This window comes from Dendronephthya gigantea, unplaced genomic scaffold, assembly GCF_004324835.1.
Source record: "Dendronephthya gigantea isolate DGI-Jeju-01 unplaced genomic scaffold, DenGig_1.0 000377F, whole genome shotgun sequence".
Lineage (NCBI taxonomy): Eukaryota > Metazoa > Cnidaria > Anthozoa > Malacalcyonacea > Nephtheidae > Dendronephthya > Dendronephthya gigantea.
Window position 1 is genome coordinate 26,042 of NW_021163387.1, and position 24,785 is coordinate 50,826.

The 24,785-nt window shown below is 36.3% G+C and overlaps 2 protein-coding genes across 5 annotated transcripts in view; both read right to left on the reverse strand.

The window, feature by feature from the left end:
* Window positions 1-231: 231 nt before the first annotated feature.
* On the reverse strand, window positions 232-18,723 carry LOC114542686. The gene is made up of 2 exons (XM_028562179.1): window positions 16,039-18,723; window positions 232-1,719 (listed from the first exon to the last, which is right to left on the reverse strand). The coding sequence occupies exon 1, from the start codon at window positions 18,692-18,694 to the stop codon at window positions 16,895-16,897; it is 1,800 nt and encodes a 599-aa protein (XP_028417980.1). The 5' UTR covers window positions 18,695-18,723; the 3' UTR covers window positions 232-1,719; window positions 16,039-16,894.
* LOC114542683 overlaps window positions 232-24,785 on the reverse strand; it is a 38,021-nt gene continuing 13,467 nt past the window's right edge. For 2 of the 4 annotated variants that reach the window (XM_028562172.1, XM_028562173.1), the window contains exons 2-3: window positions 22,549-22,634; window positions 18,969-21,036 (exon numbers count right to left, since the gene is read on the reverse strand). In XM_028562172.1, coding sequence (XP_028417973.1) covers window positions 19,042-21,003 — 1,962 coding nt within the window. In that variant the 5' untranslated portion in view covers window positions 21,004-21,036; window positions 22,549-22,634 and the 3' untranslated portion in view covers window positions 18,969-19,041. Of the gene's footprint in view, window positions 1,759-5,487; window positions 6,841-8,603; window positions 8,718-10,901; window positions 11,057-18,968; window positions 21,037-22,548; window positions 22,635-24,785 lie in introns of those variants that run through there. The other 2 variants (XM_028562174.1, XR_003689725.1) reach the window with 2 other exon arrangements.

Here is a 24,785-nt window from a genome sequence, read left to right on the forward strand (position 1 = left end):
CTGCCTGGTACACATTTGATAAAAAGTACCAAAATATTGCATTATTTAGCTTAGCTAAAACCGTCTGGAGCCATCTTACTAATTTGAGTAGCAATTAAATATGCCTTTCAGAATTAATTTGTGCCATTTTCATTATACCTTTATAACGGAAAAACAGAAGCAAAACATTGGGTCATTCCGATGTCAGAAGCAGTTCAAAACTTTCTCTTAAACATAACAGTTTCAACAAAATGACGAGCTGCTTTTTTATTTTCAATTCGTTTGTTCTTTCAAGGCTTACAATTAATGCTAACTGGATCGTTCTACAAACACATTCTTTGTCTACAACGTCCATTCCCGTTACAACGACAGTATCGAGTCATATTTAAACTACAAGCAACTACAATACTTACCTACGTGGAGTACCTACAAGCTAATTTACTTAACTATTATTTGCTTTAAGCATAGAGATAAAATATTTAAAAATGTTTATATACTGTATTTATATAGAGTATAGAAAAACATACGTGGTAAATTATATCGTGCATGTGCATGACAAATACTTTTATCTTGTAACTTCACGGTTATACAATAATATAAATAATATATTCGAGAAATAGGAAACTATCACCGCGAAATCATTGCATGCATCGCTGATATTCAAAAATCAACATTTAATCATACCATTTAGGGGCTGATTGCATGGACCGGGATAGCACGTCTGCCCAGCAAACGATCACTTGAGTGACTTCAGTATGCCGTGGTTTGGCGAACATTTTTTGAAATCAATTGTGTAAATGTCTTAATAATTTCAATCCTTCCTGGGTTTTAAAGTATTATATTCATTCTTGTGCTTTTAGGCCAGTTTAATTTGCGCGCCTAAAACGATTACATGCAAACTTCTACCCCGGCAACTTACCAGGGGCGTGGCAAACGAGCTAAGATTGGAAGGGATGTCACGTAATATTGGCCTACTTTTGATAATGGAAAATGAAAATTTGTGTATGACCTGGGTGTAGGAGATTGGTCAACGAGTATAACACGAGCCTTAAATATTCATAAATACTAAAACAAATGTTGCCGTTGTACATTTGATCAATTTGCTTACAAGTAACAAAGCAATTTGACCAACTTTCTCATCATGCTGAATTATCAGGGGGTGTCACACCCCTCACACCAACCCCCTCCCCAATCGCCACGCCCATATGCGGTTGCACATAACAGAAACGTTTGCATTGACTATAATAACTATAGGGAACGTGCCAGCCTCGCCCATGCAATCCGCCCCTTACATCATGACGCCGGCTCACATCACTATACATGGACCTATTCGAAGTAGAGCAAGAGGCCTATTGCGAGATACACAAAAACGAGGCTAGTCAGGTTTTCTACAGCAAAAATTAGAGAATACTTTGCTTTCTTCTAAATTTTGATCGAAAGAAACATCGTCTTTTGTATCTGGTGACATAAAAAAATATGATTTTGATATAGGAAAAAAATAAGATCTGATTATAGCCCGACTACACCAAGAAATTGTGCTTCGCCACAGTCTTCTTTCTCCTTTTCCAAAAGGTTTATGTACTTCATCTTCCAGAGGAGCTTCAAAAAATTGCTTTAGAATATAAAAATAGAATGCTAAAAACTTCTGATAAAAGTGTGCCTGACAAAACAGGAAACTAGAGAAAGATATCCATGATTCCTCACTCATTCCAGCTACTTTAGATCAGGTAAATCAATGACCTAAACCTTCCTTGTTATTCATTTCACTCAAGTCTCTGACTAAATTAAGAAAGATGAACAAAAATATCCTTCATTTTATAGCTTCGTTTGCCTCGCTACGAAAATATTTTCTTTTAGATTTTAATTTCTAATAGAAGAAATCATATTTTAATATATAGGGACATAAAGACCTTTAACTTTCAGGAAAATAACATAAACAATTGAAAATGTATTCCTTTAGTCACAGCGTAATTTTTTCTTTTCTTTCAGAGCCTTTTTTTACTCAAAGGGGAAAAACATGTAATAATGATCCATGTTAATTATAGAAGGATTTTTCATTCATCGTCTTCCGTTAGGAACAGTAAAGCAAGTAAAGAAGGCTATTATACTGAATCATTGTGTGTAGAATAAACTGAACGCTTAACAAGTAAGAGGCTGGATATTCATGTACGCTTATCAGAAGTACACAAAGGAAGTATGTGAATTAATCGATCTCACACGCAGGTTATAAAAACAGACAGCAGGAAAATCTTTTGGATACAAAATATATTTAAAAAATATTTTTGTACTAATATTACACAGTTCAAACGTTTTCATAGACGCATTCCGTGTTTGTTAAATTCGTTGACTATGTAAAAGTTAATCGGCTTTTTCTTAGAAAAATATATATATCAGACAATTAGCGTGCGTTTCGCCGTTAAAACAAGAAATTCCATGCTCAACTTCACTATACAATTCCAACAATATGTAACCGTACGTCCTGTGTCCCAAGTGCAGGAGTCACCATTGCGCTCTGGTGATAGCCGGGAGGGCACATTGTTTTACACATGTTGTTCAACAATTTACATCACGAAAGGAAAAACGAAAAAAAACGTTTCAACGATTTCCGTGGTTTTCGCATTTCAGGACGTTCCATAGCTGAACGTTTTGATTTACGCGTGGTTTTCGCATTTAAACAAGAAATCGGATTCTAAACTACTTACATCAAGAAAGGAAATCTTAGAAATACTTTTCAATATTATGAATTTTTAAATATTTGTTGGCATTTCTGTCAACGAACAGAAAGGAACGCGTTGATGGAAGGAAAAAAGGAGGTGGATGAGGAGGAAGTACATTGCTAAAAAAAGAAAAATCACGAAAGCCTCTGGAAGCTATGATTCTGCCTTCCGACACCTTAACAAAATGTATCCAGTCAACGGCAAAAATAGCGACCAAATCAGAATCGATATGAGCAGCCACTCTAAAGTCTTTAATAGGAAGGTAATGAAAATTTTGCACATCATTTGGAAAAGTAATACAAAGTAAACGAAAATGAGACGATGGATCTTCTGTAAAGAACACTGCATTGCGAGTCGTTTTTGTACCAGATAAAGAACACCAACGAATATTACCAGGTATATGCAACATTCCGGTTGTACGTACAATCCACGTGTTGCCACATTTTATTTCCCACAATTCATAAGACGAACTGAAACAAGACAATAACATAACAGCACAGCCATCAGAACTTATCGCGACAGAAGTGACAGTAAACCTACATGACGGCGTTTCTTGGTAAAACAGTTTTTCGTTACAAATTCTTAAAATAGAAAGTTTCCAATCGCGGTAAATCACAAGAACTTCATTTTTAAATGCAAGGACACGTTCAAAATTTACAATAGATTCCTCATGTTGACTTCCTAAGATATTTTCACTCCTAGGTTCATAACGATATTTAACAACCAGACCTTCACAGACCAACCAAAGATACGACTCTGACCACCAACATGCTAATGCTCGTTGTTTCAGTGCAACAGTTTGCAATGTTTCCCCACTCTCGACACTTCTTATTGAAAGAAGGCAATTTTCAAAACAGCACGCAACATACAAAGTGTCTGGAGACAGTGCACGACAAACTATTCTGGCATTGTTCACAAAAGTAGCATCAGGCCATTCGAGAAGAGATTTGAAGGATAAAACGCTGAGTACTTTGGGTAATTCTAAAGATAAAAGGAAACTCGTCTCATCTAATTTTGAAATGTAATTGACACGAGTATCACAAGGCAAAAATCCAATCTCAAACACGTCAACGGTCTTTTGATTTATGAAATCGTACACAACCAAAGCTAAATCATTTTTCAAATCATTTGTAAATGCTACACACTTTCTGTCTTTCCACACAAAAACTTTTGAACAATATTTATTGAAAATTATAACTTTCTCACCAGATGGCAAACAGATATAATTCATTTTCATTTTAACATTCATGTCGGAAAGCGAATGAGGCGGTGAAAACAATTGAAAGGAATCATTACAACACAAATTCTGGTCAACACGAATATTCTTGTTATCAGTCTTTTCTAAAGTTTCAGAATTCAAGACGTTCATGTAATCTAAGATTGGGAGACCAAATTTTTCCCTACCCTTTCGCCAAAGAAGAATGTACGAGTTACAATTACTAAACAAACAATAAGATGGCTCATCATAAACATTCTCAACTTCAACCAATATATTCTTGCTTTTTACATCCCACACTTTGATTGACGTTTTCTCCGATGTGACAAGTTTCATTCCACATGAAGAAAATGAACAGTAACTGATGTATTTGGGGCCATGCGTAATGAAGGGGACCTCTTTTTTTTGTTTAATATTGATGCAGAACCGGATTGAATCCCACAAAATATATGAAGAGTCTGGAGAAAAGGCAAAGAATTCGCAACGAGGTCTTCCAATAGCAATTTGTGCCTCAAAGATTGTTGTAAGATCTGGTATTTTAAGCATTTGAAATTTTCGCTTATTTTCATGTACGCAAGCAAGCATCGTCTGATCCGGTGACACTAAAATATCTAAAAGTGAATCGTCTGGAAACGCAGTTTGGGGGACAATGCTTAAATTAGAATAGCTTTCCGTTGTCACATATTCTATCCAAATCTCATTTGTCCCACTCAAGATATCCCTAGCTACACTTTTGGAATTGACAGCACCTTGTAAAAAATCAAAGTGCCCATTAGCAAGTGCTTGCAAATATACGTAACAAAGATCTTTTCTATAAGTCTTAATGTTCCAATCAAGCAAGTGTCGCTTTGGAGAACAAAGTGTTGAATGAGGCCCCAATAAATATCTTTGGAAAGTTTAGAACGGTACGTGCCAAGAATTAGCCTGAAACTGTTCAGGCGATCAAAAAATTTTAGTTTCAAGAAGTTTATACCAACATGCACCAACCAATGAAATTCCTCTACCTCGCCTGCATCGACCAAATATTTCCAACCATTTTCTAAAGCGTACATATTCTCGGCTGAAATTTGGAATTCTAAAACAGATTTCGAAGCATCTATCTCGCAGAATTGTTTCTTACAAGCACGCCAGAGACGTCTATTGCCGTCTTCAACATCTGCAACGAATGCATGTTCTTCATAACCGTTCAATGTCAGCCAATCCCATAATGACTTATGATAAACAGTCAGACATCCATCGTAAACTGGAAGAATCTCTGACATTAGGTCAAGAACCGCTTTACGTATTTTAAACTCGTCTTTAGAGAGACCCATGCATGTTAGAAGAACTTTTATTGGGAGGGGCTGCCAAGGAACGGCAACGACATTGATGAAACTGTTTAAGAGACATGAGGTATCTTGCTTGAAATGTTGGAGGCCTATGTCTAAACGTTTGAACTGTTTTTCGTAATATCCGGAAATACCGTTGGAGATGTAATCACTTAGGTCGGGTTCAATTCCCACGCCCTTTTCTTTCAATTCACTGACTAAGTAATAAGCGTACAAAAACGATCCCTCACACTTTGAAATAACTGACCTTATATTATTATCATCAAGATTAGGCAAACTATGACGAACGAAAAGATCTATGTCGTGGTTGTGATCTTTGTCATCAGGACGGATTTCCCACGGGTGAAGATGTTCAAGAATCTTTCGTACTTGTAGCTCTGGTCGACTTGAAATGAATATCTTAATCCAATCTGGCAGTTCACAAAACTTCTCGGATATCAACTCCAAAAATTCGCTTTTCTCGTCAGTTTTGCTCTCGTCCAAAGCATCAACGATGATCAACATTGGATCGTGTCTGTCAAGGGCATGGAGGGGGTCGTTCAAAAGAACACGAAATGCGTCTGACAGCGAGTCACGAGAATGTTCACGACGAAGAATTTCAGTTAGTTTATCACGAAATCCTTCAACATTATCACACATTTGACTGGCAAGAGACTGGAGGATTCTCTGAGGATTGTTGGAATCAGAATTTCGAAAGTCACAGAAATGGTGGGCTGCGAGTTGACCACGTTCTCTAAAAAGCTCGCAAAGCTTTGCAGACAAAACACTTTTTCCAACACCTGGACCTGCAGTTACGATCAAGACCCTGGATTCTTGACTCCCAAACCAATTTGAAAGTTTATCAAACAACCACTTTCTGGTGCCATCTTGAAATTTTCTACAAAGGTCACGAATCTTTCCAGTGAAGTTAAATTTAGCCAGTTGCTCGACATGCGAGGGATGAACATTTTCAACTGTCTTTCTTAGTTTGACTACTTCACTTTCAACATCGTTTAATTTTAACATAAAATCATCCTCTTGTTGTTTCCACTCTTTCAATCTTTCAATATAACTTTCTTCTTCAGGGCTAAGAGGAGCCACCTTTAATTCATCAATATCATTTTGAGGAATTCCCAAGCTGACTAACGGAACAGAAATTTCTTGCCACAATGTTTCAAACGTTACGTCGTCCAAACCAGCAGTCGGAATATGACCATAGACTTCATTTCTAAACATTTTGACTCTTAAAATATTTGCAGATATAGAAGTATCGCTGACTGGAGGCATCACATTCCATCCGGTGGCTGGTGCGGACAATCCACAAATATTTCGGAGTAGGACAGTCAATAGGGTAATATCAAAGTTTTTTGAATCTGGTGTACCAGATCTTGGGAAGAGTAGATCCCATTGCGAGGCCTTAATTACACTGTATCGTATTCTCTGTAAGGTCTTCTTGTTTGCATTCAATACGGAAGCTAAGGTGGAAGGTGGATGCACCGCATGCAAAGCATTTCTCAAAACATCTCCACCTTTATCTACCAACAAATGACATACCCTGGAATAATTAGCTTTGGCTTTCAATGGATCCATTGTTGTCTTTAAATATTAACTTCACAATCCCCTAAACAAGAGACACAGTCAGGATAATAATTCTTATAATACTATTATATAAAGGATGTTGTATGGTTTATCAATTATAAGCTTTTTATAGAGTGATATAAACACGTAAAAAGCGTTTTCACTTTGATTTGCGTCTCGTGAAAATATGGAGATCTACCTCACTGCAAAATGAACTTAGGCAAAGACTTTATCTCATTAACATTAGGTTTGGAACATGAATAGTCCATGCTTGAAAGGGGCCTCATTCATTTCTACGCCATATATATGTAGTAACTTATTAGGGTTTGGGAGTTTTAGTATTGGGCTCTGCGTTTAAATTACTCTTCAACTACAATTGTTACTCGTTGTAATAGCTAAGAACGAACAGGTTATAATATGGGAAAGAGACAGCTAAATTTCAGCTATTTAAAAATAATATAAAATATATAAAAAATCTTAACAAGTCAGGTCCTATCAAAAAAGGAGACGTCTTTGAAATAACGGGGTATCAGCGGGGGAATGAGCTCCCTCGCGGAGGCGTGGCTCTGGGACACACTATATAGGTTTTTCCTCTCAATGTTTGTGAATGGTTCAAATCGTATCTTACGCACAGATGCGAATTCACAGTCGTTCATAATAAGCAGTCCTCTGTAAAGCCTGAGAATGTAGGGGTCAAACAAGGAATCATTCTTGGGCCGCTTTTATTCATTATCTATGTGAATGTGAACAATTTACCCAAATGTATCAAGTCATGTAATATCTCTATGTATGAGAATGTTACTGTCGTTTACTTTTCTTCAAAGACAGTCAAGGTATTGAATTAAACGAGGATCTGGCAAATGTTCAAAAGTGGTTCACAGACAATCTCCTAACCTTGAATGAGAAGAAATCTAAATTCATGCTAATTGGTGGCCATCAACGACTTAAATCTTGTTCTGGTGTTTCCATCGGTATCAATGGGACAATACGATTGTGCATGATGACGATGCAAGTTCTCCATTGATGATGAACTCCAAAATTGAGTTCCTAGTTTTTATTGTCTAAATAACTCACAGAATGTGCCAATGTGAAGTCTAATTTTACTCGAGACATGCATACCCTGACCAATTTCAATACCTATGCTCTAGTAACACTCTGTTGTTTATATGACATTGGTGTAGGGAGTTGATTAATAGATGAGATTGTATTAAATAAATGAACGTTTTTCGCCGATATTTAACAAAAGAGATAGACAAGGCACGTTTAGCTAATCTACATAGATCATGTAAAACTGTACTAGTTGTAGGGAGCTACATTAAACTGATCTTTTACTATAGATCACGTAAAACTGTACTAGCTGTAGGAAGCTACATTAAACTGATCTTTTACTATAGATCACGTAAAACTGTACTAGCTGTAGGGAGCTACATTAAACTGATCTTTTACTATAGATCACGTAAAACTGTACTAGCTGTAGGGAGCTACATTAAACTGATCTTTTACTATAGATCACGTAAAACTGTACTAGCTGTAGGGAGCTTCATTAAACTTATCTTTTACTATAGATCACGTAAAACTGTACTAGCTGTAGGGAGCTACATTAAACTTATCTTTTACTATAGATCACGTAAAACTGTACTAGCTGTAGGGATCTACATTAAACTGATCTTTTACTATAGATCACGTAAAACTGTTCTAGCTGTAGGGAGCCTCATTAAATGGATCTTTTACTATAGATCACGTAAAACTGTACTAGCTGTAGGGAGCTACATTAAACGGATCTTTTACTGAGTAAATTATTCGCACCTTGACTCAGAGAACTTCTCACACGAGTTGAATAACTTTGAGTTGTCCTCGCTGTAAACACTCAACCAACATTATACAACATTGTGTATAAGCAAAATAATGGTAGATCTCCTCCTAAAATTATAACAGAAACAATATTAAACAAGGATCCAGATGAAATGTTACACACAAAACAGGCATATCAAATGTGGTTCAAAAATTGAGTGTTTAAATCTGTAGTTTTCGCTTCACTACAGACCACATTTGCGTCCGCTTACGTTCTTGTGTGGTACTTTATTTTCGCGGTTGCTACTTCAAAACCTCGATTTCCTATATGCTATATGATGCTACAATATTAACATTAACATAACAATACATGTACAAATTCTACGACGCGGACGTGGCATGAAAATTGCTACTAGTGTCTGTGCAAGTATAAACTGAGCCACTATATCATTTCATATGCTCTACAGAGATTACATTATTTCCATGTACTGGAGTGTGGCAAGGATTGAATGAAAAATATTAGTGAGAAATTTGTGAGTTTTCAGCGTCGTAGCTGGAACCTTAATTGGGGGGGGGGGCGGCGGTGTGTATTTTACAGTTATTCGGCGAACTCGAGTCGTATATGAGCTGATAGCTATCGGCCATATAGGACGAGAGTGAGCAGAATAACTGTTTTATTATATACACAAACTTTGTCGCCCTTTCGGTGCATTTTGGTGTGCTATTATCAACTAAAGCTTGGATTTCTGTTTCACTCAACTCCCCAAATCCTTCCGCCATTTTGTTCACTTTCTCTACTAGACAGATATGAGCTAATATCTGTCTAGTAGCCAACCAATGAAATTGCAGCATACCTCATATCTGGCGCTTGTGTATATAATAAATTCATATATTTGTCTTATGATGACTGATTTCTTTCGTACGCTATTGTTCCTACGATATGCAAACATGATTATATGAATATAAGAAATAAGAGACTGAATGGACATAATAAATATAACAGTTGTTGGCAGGCTGAGCATGGATTTTGTGTCTCACAAAACTTTCATTCTGTGGGTTTGAATTAAAATTATTTTTTAAAAAATCTGTCATGTGTGTCATTAGGACATTTCAGAAATACTAGTATTACAATAAATATAGCTTAACATTTTTGGTAATATAGAAGATATACGCCCAAGGAAAACTTTTTAGGGAAGTGATTTCAACTAAAAACCCTGCAAAAGTACTTGTAAATCAGGGATATAGCTAGAAGATTAATTGTGGGTGGGGGGATTTATATATTCATGTTCAAATAAGCGTCCCTGATGTAAATTGAAATATAAACTCTGCAAACGCATATGAATAGTAAATTCTTCATTTCATTTTGACTCTTCGGGCTTCAATTTCATACCAGGGCACATGATGACACAAGTGTAGAAGTAAGAATATTTATTACCAATAAATTATTTATAATATATATCAAGAAAATCTACATTCCTCAGTATGATAACATTTTTCAATATGACATTCTCAGAAGTAGATAAATGTTGCTATAAAACTTGATATTTTGACCTCTCAGATATCTTGAATACTGGACTGGAAACTTGTAAATATAAGTAATATTTAACTAGTGAAATTACTAAGTGTGAAGCTTGAGTGAAACTCCTGAAAAACCACACATGTCATTAGTTTGTAATAACATAGCTGAGTTTCTCATTTGGATATTACTAAAGTAAGAATGGTATTAATAATGATCATGAAATTTTGACTTGATCAAGACAGAAGTTTGTTGTTGTTGGGCAGAATGTAATTATTTTCAAAACTGATCAAATGACTTAGCGAGAAAGTAGAACTAATTCCTTTTTAATTTATTTAATAAACCAACCTAATACCCCAGACTGTATAGTTACTGTACATGTCTGAATATAAATATGTACACTGAGTCACTGACTAATAATAAATGCATCAATTCACACTTGCACAATTAATACCTCTCATAGATTGCTCTCATATTTGTATTTTTTAAATTTTTTAGTTAAACTCCCTTTCCCTAGAACAGATATTCCACATTCCTTACTCTGGGGAAATACTGTAGATTAAAACTGTGTAATTCATTAATGGCAGAGGTTAAACTGTTTAAATCTACATCACAATTTGAACATAGTGATCAGGCAACTTTTTACATGCTTATTATATCTCTGTCCAATTTGGATAAATATCATTTAAAAACTTTATAGAAAACTTCAGCCCTCAAAATTTTCTCTTGCACATCTGAGACTCTGCAAATTGCACAAATAAATATACACTATAAAAACAATCAAAACAAAGTAATACCTTTTTATTCCAAGTACAACAGATCTGATATCAGAAATGTATTAAACGACGATTTTACTAGAAGAAATATCAGGATTTATTTGGTATTTTTATCACAAAGATATTCCAGTGTTTGGATGTGCGAGTTTTGATTTTTCACCACAAAAATCACGTGACTGTCTGTGAAACAATTCAAGTATTCCTTGGCGTGCATAGGAAATTCCTCAGTTTTCCTGACATTTCAACCTTACGGGGGGTGAGTTAGTGTTCAGTGTTTCAGGATTAATTAGTCTTAGTACTAAGATTATCTTTGTTAATTGATAGTATTGCTGATTGTCTCGGAAATATTTGTTCAACTTATATATGATATACAAACAACATTTTTTGTCCTGCGCATTAAATCCCAAACTCAGGAGAGCCGCCAAGCAACCCAATAAATTGCTTTTCATGTTTCAAATCCAAATACCATGAAAGCAAAGACAACAATTTTATCAAAGTTAGAGAGCTTCTCAACGTTTTGATCAGGAAAGTAACAGTGATGCCAGGAAGTATTTATTGTCTATTTTACGTAGTTGTGATTATGAACCACATTTGATGCAAAGTTGTTGGGTGAAATATTCAGAAAGCAACTAATTCCCTGCAGATGAAAATCAAACCGTAGTTTAAATTACAGGTATTTGTTGCCTCAGAGGTTGAGGATTACCAGCGCGTGTTTCTCAACTACACGTAGTCTAAGGCAAAGCTTGATTTGTTTAGCGAGGAAGGTTTCGCTTATCGATTAGAGCTGCAAGTTCGTATAGAGGTCAAGGCGATAATGATCGACTAACCATTTTAAATTTTATAATTCAGTGTATTTACATTTATATTATTTATTTATTTTTGGGCAACAAAACGCATTGTGTTTTTCTGTGACAACGAGTCCGTTGTCCAAGTTCTCAACCAGAAGACGTCAAAATGTCTGAAGATAATGGATTTACTCCGACCGATTGTTCTTTGTACTTTGAAAAACAACTTTACATTTACGGCCAGACATTGTACGCGGATTTGACAATAGCATTGATGACTCGCTCTCTCGTTTTCAGATTGACCGCTTCAAACAATTAGCGTCTCTGGCCTCTCCTCTGCCCTGCGTCATCCCAGTATCCATGATTCAAACTTAAAAGACCGTGTTTATGAACTTACTCAGCATTCAGGGGCACCGTCAACTAAACAAACATACGCCGCCGGCGTAAAACAATTCATTTCATTCTGCCTTGCAAAAGGTATCGTGACACCTTGTTCACCTTTACTGCCTGGGACTGAGCTTACCCTGCTCTACTTCGTCGGCCATCTATCCAAATCTGTTTCATATTCAACTGTTAAAACATACTTAGCTAGCGTGTCTTACCTGCACGTAATTTTTCAAATCCCATTCGACATGGGGAGCATGCAATTATTAGAGAAAAGCCTGAAAGGTCTGAAGCGCCTCAAGGGTGAAAAATTGCAGGATTGACGGCCTATCACTGTGACCGAACTCCAGTCCCTTCATTCTGCTCTACCTCCTCAGTTTACAAACTGTTTAGACAATGTGATGCTTTGGGCCGCCTTCACTCTGGCCTTTTTTGGTCTCCTGCGCGGTAGTGAATTCACGTGTAATTCTCCGTTTGATCCCGAGTGTCACCTATCCCGCAATGACATTATTTTCCACCTAAATATCCTCCACGCGGAATACTATGATGTCTTGATCAAGCGTTCCAAAACCGACACCTCTCGTCGTGGATGTCGTTTAACAATTGGCTCATCGCTTAATAAACTCTGCCCGGTTCGAGCTATGACGTAAAACTCTGTCGGGTTTTGAGTGCCCTTACTGTCTCAGTATAACTAATGGTGGTCCCTAGATCATCAGGTCTCAACTCACTGAACAACATGCACAGAGCTGGCTCACATCCTCTGCGAATTAGAGGTCCTCCTATTCCTCTAGAAAAAACTTAGGTTAATTAGAGCCTCTAGACCTTTTTTCGAGCGCTTCCTGCCCAATTTATATGCCACAAACTATACAGACCAAAACATAATCCCATCCTCGATGAAATACCGCCATAGTATTTCTAGAATATGAAATTTCCGCTTTGCCTTTGGCTTTTGCCTTCGACTTCAAGCCTGCATGTCTTGATCTGTATCACTATCAGACATTGCTTATAAAGTGCGATGGAATGTCTTCCCGAGTAAAACTAAAACAACGCTGTTCACAATCCTACATCTGAAACCATGTTTCAGTGGGTTTAACACAATTACATTCCAAATTTCAAAATAAGCTTTCTGATGTGAACTTCACAACGTCTAAATTAACAGTGACTAAACATTACGTCTACATCTGCCTAAAAACTTAACAAAAAGCTCGCCTTCCATGCACGATAAGTATCGCAACAGCTAGCAATCTAGTGTTTATTCAATATATTTGACCAACCAAAGCCTGTCTGTAATCGTAACTCTGAATCTGACAAGAGGTATCTTGTCCACAATTTGATTTGCTCATGACATGTAAAGAGAGACAGCCAACATTACATGGCCGGCACATTGTGAGAATTAAGTGTTATATAGTGTTACACAAAATGACTCAACTCAGACCAAGCTATCGATCAGCTATGTATTATGCTGATGCATGTGTGTGTGGTGTGTTCATCATTAAAATCTCTAAAATTCTAAATGTTAAACAGTTCATCTAATGTTGCTAATATATTGTATTATTCATTAATAGTTTGAAATATACTCGGTATACATTTTCGGTATGATCTTGAATTGATAATCAATTATTGATAAATATTTTAGGGTGTAGCCGTAAGAACGAGTATTCTTGCCGTCCATGTGAAATTCCTCAGTTTTCCTGACTTAAAATTTTAACCTTACTGGGGGTGAGTTAGTAACTTCTTATCAAGAGATCGATATCGGACCGAGGTCTGTTTGCAGAAAATGTATCATTTGATAAAAAAAGTACCAAAATATTGCATTATATAACTTAGCTAAAATCGTGTGGAGCCATCTTACTAATAGCAATTAAATATGCCATCTTTCAATAGCAATTAAATATGCCTTTCAGAATTAATTTGTGCCATTTTCTTTCTACCTTCAATACAGAAAAACAGAAGCAAACATCAGTTGTTACAAGCGTGGTCCTATAAACTTTGATAATACTCGTTTTTGGTTCTATTTCTACTCGCAACAAACACAGTGTGAGTCAATTATATTTATATAACTATTCATCCCTTAACTTTCCAATAACAGTAATTAACGTCTCTATAAGATTATGACCTTAAGAATATAATATATCTTTAAACGTTTGACTTATCTCTGTCTGAGCACAACTCCACAAAGCCTTGTCTTCAACTTTAACTCCTTTTGTTTAGTACTTCTGCTTTTACAATATAATATTTAGGCCCTGAGGCCTTACGAAGAATGCTATACGCATTTCTCTGCCCGTGGTTGGTTGTGCTCAGATTTTATACGCTTGGCTACACTAAAACTACAAGTCATTCCCCGTACGCAATACAGTGCGTTGTAGCACATGCATTCTATCGTGGTTTGTGGTCGACACCTTGTTACGTGTTTGTGAGATAAGGCGTGGATAACTATTTGCTTACTCATGCATGTAAGTCTGACTGAAGAGAATACTATATGGTTATATGAATATAAGATGATATGGTGATTATACGTAATACAGTTTTCTCTTAAACACAACAGTTTCAACAAAATGACGAGCTGCTTTTTTATTTTCAAATCGTTCGTTTTTTCCAGGCTTACAATTAGTGCAAACTGGATCGCTCTTTGCACAAACACATTCTTTGTCTACACCGTCCATTCCCGTTACAACGACAGCATCGAGTCATATTTAAACTACAAGCAACTACAATACTTACTTACGTGGTGTACCTACAAGCTAATTTACTTAACTATTATTTTCTTTAAGCACAGAGATAAAATATTCAAAAATGTTTATATATTGTATTTATATGGAGTATAGAAAAACATACGTGGTAAATTATATCGTGCATGTGCATGAAAAATACTTTTATCTTGTAACTTCACGGTTATACAATAATATAAATAATATATTTGAGAAATAGGAAGTTACCACCGCGAAATCACTGCATCCATGAGTAATCGCTGTCGCTGATATTCACGAATCAACATTTAATCATACCATTTAGGGGCAGATTACATGGACTGGGATAGCACGTTTGCCCAGCAAACGATTACATGAGTTATTTCAGTAGGATAGTTTTGCGAAAGTTTTTTGAAATCAATTCCGTAAATGTCAATTCTTCCTAGGTTTTAAAGTATGATATTCATTCTTGGGCTTTTAGGCCAGTTTGCCGGCCTGAAACGAAACTTCAACTGAGCAGAGGCGTGGCAAACGAGCTAGGATTGGAGGGGGGTGTCACGTAATATTGACCAACTTTTAATAATGGAAATGAAAATTTGCGTATGACATGGGTGTAGGAAACTGGTCAACTTTTCTATCAGTATTAATTTGCTTAAATTTGCTTACAAATAACAAAGCAATTTGACCAACTTTTTATCATGCTGACCAACCCCCCTTTTCCTATCGCCACGCCCATATCGGCAAGCTGAGCTGGCCCGCTTGACACAACCACAGCCCGAGCTGACCCGGTTGCATGTAACCGAAACGTTTGAATTGACTATAATAAACTATAGGGAACGGGCCAGCCTCGCCCATGCAATCCGCACCTTACATCATGACGCGGGTTCACATCACTATGCATGGACCTATTCGAAGTAGAGCAAGAGGCCTATTGCGAGATACACAAAAACGAGGCTAGTCAGGTTTTCTACTGCAAAAATTTCAGAATACGTTCCTTACTTCTAAATTTTGATTGAAGGAAGCTTCGTCTTTTGTATCTTGTGACATGAAATAAATGATTTTGATATTCGAAAAAATAAGATCTGATTATAGCCTGACTACACCAAGAAATTGTACTCCGCCACAGGCTTCTTTCTCCTTTTCCAAAAGGTTTATGTACTTTATCTTCCAGAGGAGCTTCAAAAATTGCTTTAGAATATAAAAATGGAATGCTAAAAACTTCTGATAAAAGTGTCTCTGACAAAACAGGAAACTAATTTCAGCTACTCATTTCAGCTACTTTAGATCAGGTAAATCATTGACCTAAACCTTCCTTGTTATTCATTTCACTCAAGTTCATTTCACACAAACATGAACAAAAATATCCTTCATTTTATAGCTTCGTTTGCCTCGCTACGAAAATATTTTCCTTTAAATTTTAAATTCTAATGGAAGAAATCTTGTTTTTCTATATAGGGACATAAACACCTTTAACTTTCAGGAAAATAACATAAACAATTGAAAATATATTCCTTCAGACACGGCGTATTTTTTTTCGTCTCTTTCAGAGCCTTTTTTTTTACTCAAAGCGGAAAAATATGTAATAATGATCCATGTTAATTATAGAAGGATTTTTCGTTCATCGTCTACCGTTAGGAACAGTAAAGCAAGTAAAGATGGCTATTATACTGAATTCTTGTGTGTAGAATAAACTGATCGCTTAACAAGCAAGAGGCTGAATATTCATGTACGCTTATCACAAGTACACAAAGGAAGTATGTGAATTAATCGATCTCACACGCAGGTTATAAAAACACACAGCAGGAAAATCTCTTGGATACAAATTATATTTTAAAAATATTTTTCTACTAATATTACACAGTTCAAACGTTTTCATAGACGTATTCCGCGTTTGTTAAATCCGTTGACTATGTTAAAGTTATTTGGCTTTTTTTTAAAAAATATATATCAGACAATTTGCGTGCGTTTCGCGGTTAAAATAAGAAATTCCATGCTCAAAAATTTACATCACGAAAGGAAAAACTAAAAAAAACGTTTCAACGATTTCCGTGGTTTTCGCATTTCAGTACGTTCCATAGCTGAACGTTTGATTTACGCGTGGTCTTCGCATTTAAACAAGAAATCGGATTCTAAACTACTTACATCAAGAAAGGAGATCTTAGAGATACTTTTCAATATTATGAATTTTTAAATATTTGTTGCCATTTCTGTCAACGAACAGAAGAGAACGCGTTGATGGAAGAAAGAAAGGAGATGAATAATGAGGATTTCTATCCCTAAAAAAATTAGGATTACAAAAGTATCTGGTAGCTATGATTCTGCCTTCTGACACCTTAACAAAACGTATCCATTCATCGGTGAAAATAGCGATCAAATCAGAGTCGATATAAGCAGCCATTCTAAAGTTTTGAATAGGAAGTTCATGAATATCTTGCACATTATTTGGGAAAGTCATACAAAGTGCATCAATAAGCATCAATGATCGATATCTTGTCAAGAACACTGCATTGCGAGTCCTTTTTGTACCAAATAAAGACCACCAACGAATAATCATTAGATGCAACTCTCCGGCTGAACGTACAATCCATGTGTTGCCACGTATTAATTCCCACAATTCATAAGTTGAAACGTCGAAATCAGAAAATAATAACATAACAGCACACCCATCAGAACTTATTGCGACAGAAGGGTCAGTAAACCTACATGACGGCGTTTCTTGATGACACAGTTTTTCGTTACAAATTCTTAAAATAGAAAGTTTCCGATCGCCGTAAATCACAAGAACTCCATTTTTAAACGCAAGGACACGTTCAAAATTTACAATAGATTCTTTATGTTGACTTCCTAAGATATTTTTACTCCTAGGGTTATAACGATATTTAAAAACCAGACCTTCACAGACCAACCAAAGATACGATTCTGACCACCAACATGCTAATGCTCGTTGTTTCAGTGCAACAGTTTGCATTGTTTCCCCACTATCCACACTTCTTATTGAAAGAAGGCAATTTTCAAAACAGCACGCAACATACAAGGTGTCTGGAGAGAGTGCACGACAATCTATTTCGGCATTGTCAACAAAAGTAGCATCAGGCCATTCGACAAGAGATTTGAAGGATAAAACACTGAGTACTTTGTGAAATCCTAAACATAGAAAAAAACTCGTTCCATCTAATTTCGAAATGTAATTGACAAGAGTATCGTATGGTAGAAATCCAATCTCAAGGACGTCAACGATCTTTTGATTTATGAAATCGTACACTACCAAAGCTAAATCGTTTCTCAAATCTTTTACGAATGCAACACACTTTCTGTTTTTCCACAAAAAGACTTTTGAACAATATTTATTGGAAATAAGAACTATCTGGCCAGATGGCAAACAGACATAATTCATTTCCATTCTAACATTCAAGTCGAAAAAAGAATGAGGCGGGGAAAATATTTGAAAGGAATCATTACTACACAATTTCCGGGCAACACGAATATGCTTTTTATCAATCTTTTCCAAAGTTTCAGAATTCAAGACGTTCATGTAATCTAAGACTGGTGAACCTGACTTCTCCATACCCTTTTTCCAAAGGAGAATGTAGGAGTTACAATTACTAAACAAACAATAAGACTCCTCATCATACACATTCTCAACTTCAACCAATAAATTTTTCCTTTTTACATCCCACACTTTGATTGACGTTTCTTCTAATGTGACAAGTTTCATTCCACATGAAGAAAATGAACAGTCCCTGATGTCATCGGGGCCGTGCGTAATGAAGGGGACCTCTTTCTTTTCTTTAATATTGATGCAGAACCGGATTGAATTGTATAAACAATACGAAGAGTCTGGAGAAAAGGCAGAGAATTGCAAAAGTTTTATAGTAATTTGTGCCTCAAAGATAGTTGTAAGATCTGGTATTTTAAGCATTTCAACATTTCGCTGAAGCAAATATACGCAAGCAAACATCGTATTGTCCTGTGAAACAATAAAATCAAATTAAGTCGCTGAACACTTCGGGGACGATGCTTAAATTAGAATTGCTTTCAGTTGTCACATATTCTATCCAAATCTCATTTGTCGCACCCAAGATATCCCTAGCTACACTTTTGGAATTGACGGCACCTTGTGAAAAATCAAAGTGCCCATTAGCAAGTGCTTGCAAATATACGTAACAATTATCTTTTTCATAAGTCTATTAATCTAGTAATCGCGAACTTCACCATTTGGAGAAACAAAGTGAATGATGCCCCAATAAATATCTTTGGAAAGTTTAGAGGGGTACGCACGAAGAATTCGCCTAAAAAAGTAACTGTTCAGTTAGGAAAAAATTTTAGTCTCAAGAAGAATATACCAACATGCACCAACCAACGAAATTCATCTACCTCGCCTGTATCGACCAAATATTTCCAACCATTTTTTAAAGCGTACCTATTCTCGGGTGAAATTTGGAATTCTAAAACAGACTTCAAAGCATCTATCTCGCAGAATTGTTTCTTACAAGCACGCCAGAGACGTCTATTGCCGTCTTCAACATCTGCAACGAATGCATGTTCTTCATAACCGTTCAATGTCAGCCAATCCCATAATGACTTATGATAAACAGTCAGACAATCATAAACTGGAAGAATCTCTGACATTATGTCAAGAAACGCTTTACGAATTTCAAATTCGTCTTTAGAGAGACCCATGCATTTGAAAAGAACTTTTATTGGGAGGGGCTCCTTAGAAACGGCAACGATATTGATGAAACTGTTTAAGAGACATGAAGTATCTTCCTTGAAACGTTGGATGCCCATTCTCAAACGTTTGAACTGTTTTTCGTAATATCCGGAAATACCGCTGGAGATGTAATCACTTAGGTCGGGTTCAATTCCCACGCCCTTTTCTTTCAATTCACTGACCAAGTAATAAGCGTACAAAAACGATCCCTCACACTTTGAAATAACTGACCTTATACTATTATCATCAAGATTAGGTAAACTATGACGAACAAAAAGCTCTATGTCGTGGTTGTGATCTTCGTCATCAGGACGGATTTCCCACGGGTGAAGATGTTCAAGAATCTTTCGTACTTGTAGCTCTGGTCGACTTGAAATGAATATCTTAATCCAATCAGGCAGTTCACAAAATCTCTCAGATATCAACTCCAATAATTCGCTTTTCTCGTCAGTTTTGCTCTCGTCCAAAGCATCAACGATGATCAACATTGGATCGTGTCTGTCAAGGGCATGGAGGGGGTCGTTCAAAAGAACACGAAATGCGTCTGACAGCGAGTCACGAGAATGTTCACGACGAAGAATTTCAGTTAGTTTATCACGAAATCCTTCAACATTATCACACATTTGACTGGCAAGAGACTGGAGGATTCTCTGAGGATTGCTGTAATCAGAATTTCGAAAGTCACAGAAATGGTGAGCTGCGAGTTGACCACGTTCTCTAAAAAGCTCGCAAAGCTTTGCAGACAAAACACTTTTTCCAACACTTGGACCTGCAGTTAGGATCAAGATCCTGGATTCTTCACTCCCAAACCAATTTGATAGTTTATCAAACAACCACTTTCTAGTGCCATCTTGAAATTTTCTACAAAGGTCACGAATCTTTCCAGCAAAGTTAAATTTAGCCAGTTGCTCGACAAGCGAGGGATGAACATTTTCAACTGTCTGTCTTAGTTTCACTACTTCACTTTCAACATCGTTTAATTTTGACATAAAATCATCCTCTTGTTGTTTCCACTCTTTCAATCTTTCAATATAACTTTCTTCTTCAGGGCTAAGAGGAGCCACCTTTAATTCATCAATATCATTTTGAGGAATTCCCAAGTTGACTAACGGAACAGAAATTTCTTTCCACAATGTTTCAAACGTTATGTCGTCCAAACTAGCAGTCGGAATGTGACCATAGACTTCATTTCTAAACATTTTGACTCTTACAATATTTGCAGATATAGAAGTATCGCTGACTGGAGGCATCACATTCCATCCGGTGGCTGGTGCCGAGAATCCACAAATATTTCGGAGTAGGGCAGTCAATAGGGTAATATCAAAGTTTTTTGAATCTGGAGCACCAGATGTTGGAAAGAGTAGATCCCATTGCGAGGCTTTAATTACACTGTATCGTATTTTTTGCAAAGTCTTCTTGTTGGCATTCAATACGGAAGCTAAGGTGGAAGGTGGATGAATTGCCGCATGCAAAGCATTTCTCAAAACATCTCCACCTTTATCTACCAACAAATGACATATCCGGGAATAATTAGCTTTGGCTTTCAATGGATCCATTGTTGTTCTTTAAATTATCAACTTCACAATCCCCTAAACCAGAAAAATAAACTGTCAGGATGATAATTCTTATAACACTGTCGTACAAAGGTTGTTGTATGGTTTATAGGCTTTTTGACGAGATATAAATGCGTAAAAAGACTTCTCAAATGGATTACCGTTTCGTGAAGATATGGAAGTCTACCTCATTTTCGCTAATCAGTAATAGAATGGACCATTTCGGTAATTACGTTACAACATTATCGTTTTAAATTTCGAACCACCTTAAATGAGATGGATTTCAAGTTTTACTCTCACGAGGTATGTGGAAAGATGCAAAACATCCTTCTTCAACAGATGCATGAAAAAGAACTTTCAACTTTGTATGTGGCTCGTGAGAGTAAAACTCGAAATCCATTTCATTTAAGGTGATCTTGTGACCTTAAAATCTTGTAACGAATAATTACCGAAAAGGTCTATTTTGGAATCCTGATGCAACGACTTTCAACAACGAATTGAATTATGATAAATATTAGCAATAAATCATCAACTTGCTTTTATTTTGCATCATATTCAACAGATTTCAAAATTTTAAACAAGATGCTACAAATATCATTCTCGAGGAACATGTAATTTCCCGTCAAGAGAGCTGTAATAGTCTTTGTATGGACAACAGGCATGCAAGTTATAATGAGTTCAGTGAATTCTGTTACACAGTTGTCCATATATTTGCAATGTTTTTTTACGCTGGTAACTTAATCAGTTCGGGAGCTTCAGGATTGGGGGTTTAGTTATTTTGTTATGTCTTAAATTGTTTCACAACAACAGCAAATTTGCGTGACAATGGCGTAGCTAGCTGTTGTGATGTTGAAATTACAATAGCAAAATAGTGTATATAACGTTTGTTGTGCACGAATTGTCACTGATGACGATAATAATTTCTTATTGGCCATCATGAACCCTAATTTTGTTTTTTACTTAAACTTGTTTCAATAAAATAATAATTGTTTGTGTTGTTCTCAACTGTGAGTGATAGTGAATCCGTCAAGATAGAGAGCATTTTCGTTTTTATTACCCATGCCGAAATATAACCGCAAAACAGAATATAATATCGATATAAAGAACAACATTTATTAATATTATTTTCTAGGAAGTTTCGGTCAAAGCATTTTGGATTACCGAAATGAAACTTTTAAGCTCTTTGCAGCTTTTCGTATTTTCGAGCAATATATTTTATATTTTTTCTTACTGTCGAGCATTTATTTTATTTTGATCTTACACAAAGTTTTAAGTGATAGAAAAAGAGCTGGGAGAAAGCTGGGAGATGAAGGCTTCACCGTAATTATCACAACCGGTTCTGTGAACAAACCAACGATTCTATAAACACAACATGACAGAAACAAGCAGTGTAGTGAGCGATGCACAAAAACTTGTGACGTTTATGTACATCTCAGTACAAGTGGTAAATAAACATTGTTGTGTAGTATTTGTGGCTTTCTTCTCAATTATCGTCTTTTCAATTTACGGGCATAAACTGATCTTTCACTGCAAGAAAATATTATTCACCTTGACTCACAAAACTTCTTACATAGCTTTGAGTTGTCCTGCATGACTTTAAATTCTTAACCAAGCATATAATGGTAGATTTCGTCCTAAATTGTGAGAGAAATAATATTTAACAGGAGTTCACATGAGTAGTTACACACAGCAACAGGCACATAAAATGTGGTTCAGAAACTGCTTACGTTAATACAAGAAAAGAGGTCGAGTAGATTTCTTAGCAAACATACTAGGCCGTAAGTTAACCCTATTTAAAAATATTCTGATTCATTACAGCAGAGAAATTGGTCAGTGTAATTCATATGTCGAAGCTGACCAGATCTCTTAGTCTTTGATCAAATCTCTTAGATTGCATGAAGTACATGTGCCCAGGATTGAAAATAATGATTTATTGAGACGTTTGATAGCTTAAAAGGTTTACTTTCAAACCTTCGGGTAAACTTATATTTTTTTTATTTCACATTGTTTGGAAAATGTTTAAAATTGATCGTGGTGTGCCAGGATTCGAATGTTTCTCTGTCGTGGTAATTTTCTTTGACATTTGCTGTTTTTGAAATCAATAATTATATCGTCCTGAGATCAACATTGCTTTTGGTAAGAGAGCTTCTTGGTAAATTAGCTCTCATCCGCACATGGTATGGCTATTTACCATTGGTAAATCAACTAATTTGTCCAGTTGCACAAATGCATTATTTGCGAATTGCGATATTACTTGACCTTCGTGTCGTTTTGAAACGTAGAACGCGAGCGGGGGAACGGCGTTCCTACATTATTTGACAAGGGAAACGGATTTCCCTTTGCGAAAATTACACGTGAGGGAACGTCGTTCACCCAAACGAGAATGATAAAGTATAGAACTCATTATAAAAGTATAGAACTCATGAAGTATAGATCATTTTAATGCAGGATCGATTATTGCAATTTTGCCTTGTACTAATAAACGAATATATTGTATGATCTCAACATATAGTAAAAAAAATATAGATCCGTGCTTGGTAGCCAAGCCTTGAAATGATTTCGCTTATTTAAATTTGCTAGTATCTAGAACCTTCGAAGAACTTGTAGTGCCTAGTCACGCTAATGTTTTGCGCACATTATCTGCTTTCTGGTAGACGCGCAAGGAAATGCCTGAAACTGCATGACGAACACGGTATTTTAGGCTAACTTTTGATTGAAGTAATAAGAAGAAAAAAATCACCACAGCTAAAAAGAGCGTACTTAGATTAATGCAAAGGCAAAGTTTGGCCGCGAAATTTGGTCATAACATAGTCTTAACAAGATAATTAGTTTGAATTTACTCCGGCTTTGTATACCAACACCATATTGTGTATCTAATAAAAGTATTTTGGCAATGCCTAAAATCGCCTATTAACTTATTACAGGCAGTTGTTCACGCCCATATATAGGCCACGCCCATATATAGGCCACGCCCATATACAGCCCACGCCCATATATAGGCCACACCCATTGAAATTTAAAATACGCGTTCGGCGTTCCCCCATGCACTTCCAAAATTTGCAAAACATCGCTTTTAAGACAAAGCATTGAAAAAAAACAAAGCATTAAAAATACTGCCAGAATATTTTATTCTAACACTTTACATGATATTTCACGAGACCAGGCAGCTTCAGCTTTTGTGTGATATACAACGAAGCAATAATAAATAATGACAACAGTCAATCTGTTCGGAGCATTCACAAATGCATATTTTTGTAGGTCCCCGCGCAGCGCCGCCAGTTCCGCGTGCAGCAGTTACGTTAGCACTTTATGTAAATATAGTTTAGTTGTTTGTAAATACGTCAAAAGGACACATTGTTGATTCGGCACAAAGACACGTTGTAATGTAATATAGCACTATTAATTAACGCATGCATTGAATTCTGATTAAATTTTTGAGTCAGATCGTAGAGGAAGCATGAACTCACGCTGTAAATAGAATCTTGAAATAAACGATAGAATACAGTCCCCTGAGTGGTTTTTTACGTGGACCAGTGTGCGCGGGATCGATTGGGGATTCTGCAAAACAGTGGTCCTTCGAACCGGATTTGTGAAAGGTGAACGAGGTTGCGGACAAAGAGCGAGTGATATTTGCGCTGCCGTCGTGTGTAAAAGATTTAGCGTGAAGTAGAACAACGAAAGGTATGGACGATCTGACGAGGAAAAGACGGGTGAGAGGAGCTCATCGAGCTTCGGCTAGTAAACTTGTAGCGAAGATAGTTGAAACGATTCTGAGAGCGATTGAC

What these genes read in the sequence shown, in the direction of transcription:
- LOC114542686 (XM_028562179.1), bottom strand. Translation starts at nt 18,694, where the DNA reads ATGTTTGCTTGCGTATATTTGCTTCAGCGAAATGTTGAAATGCTTAAA.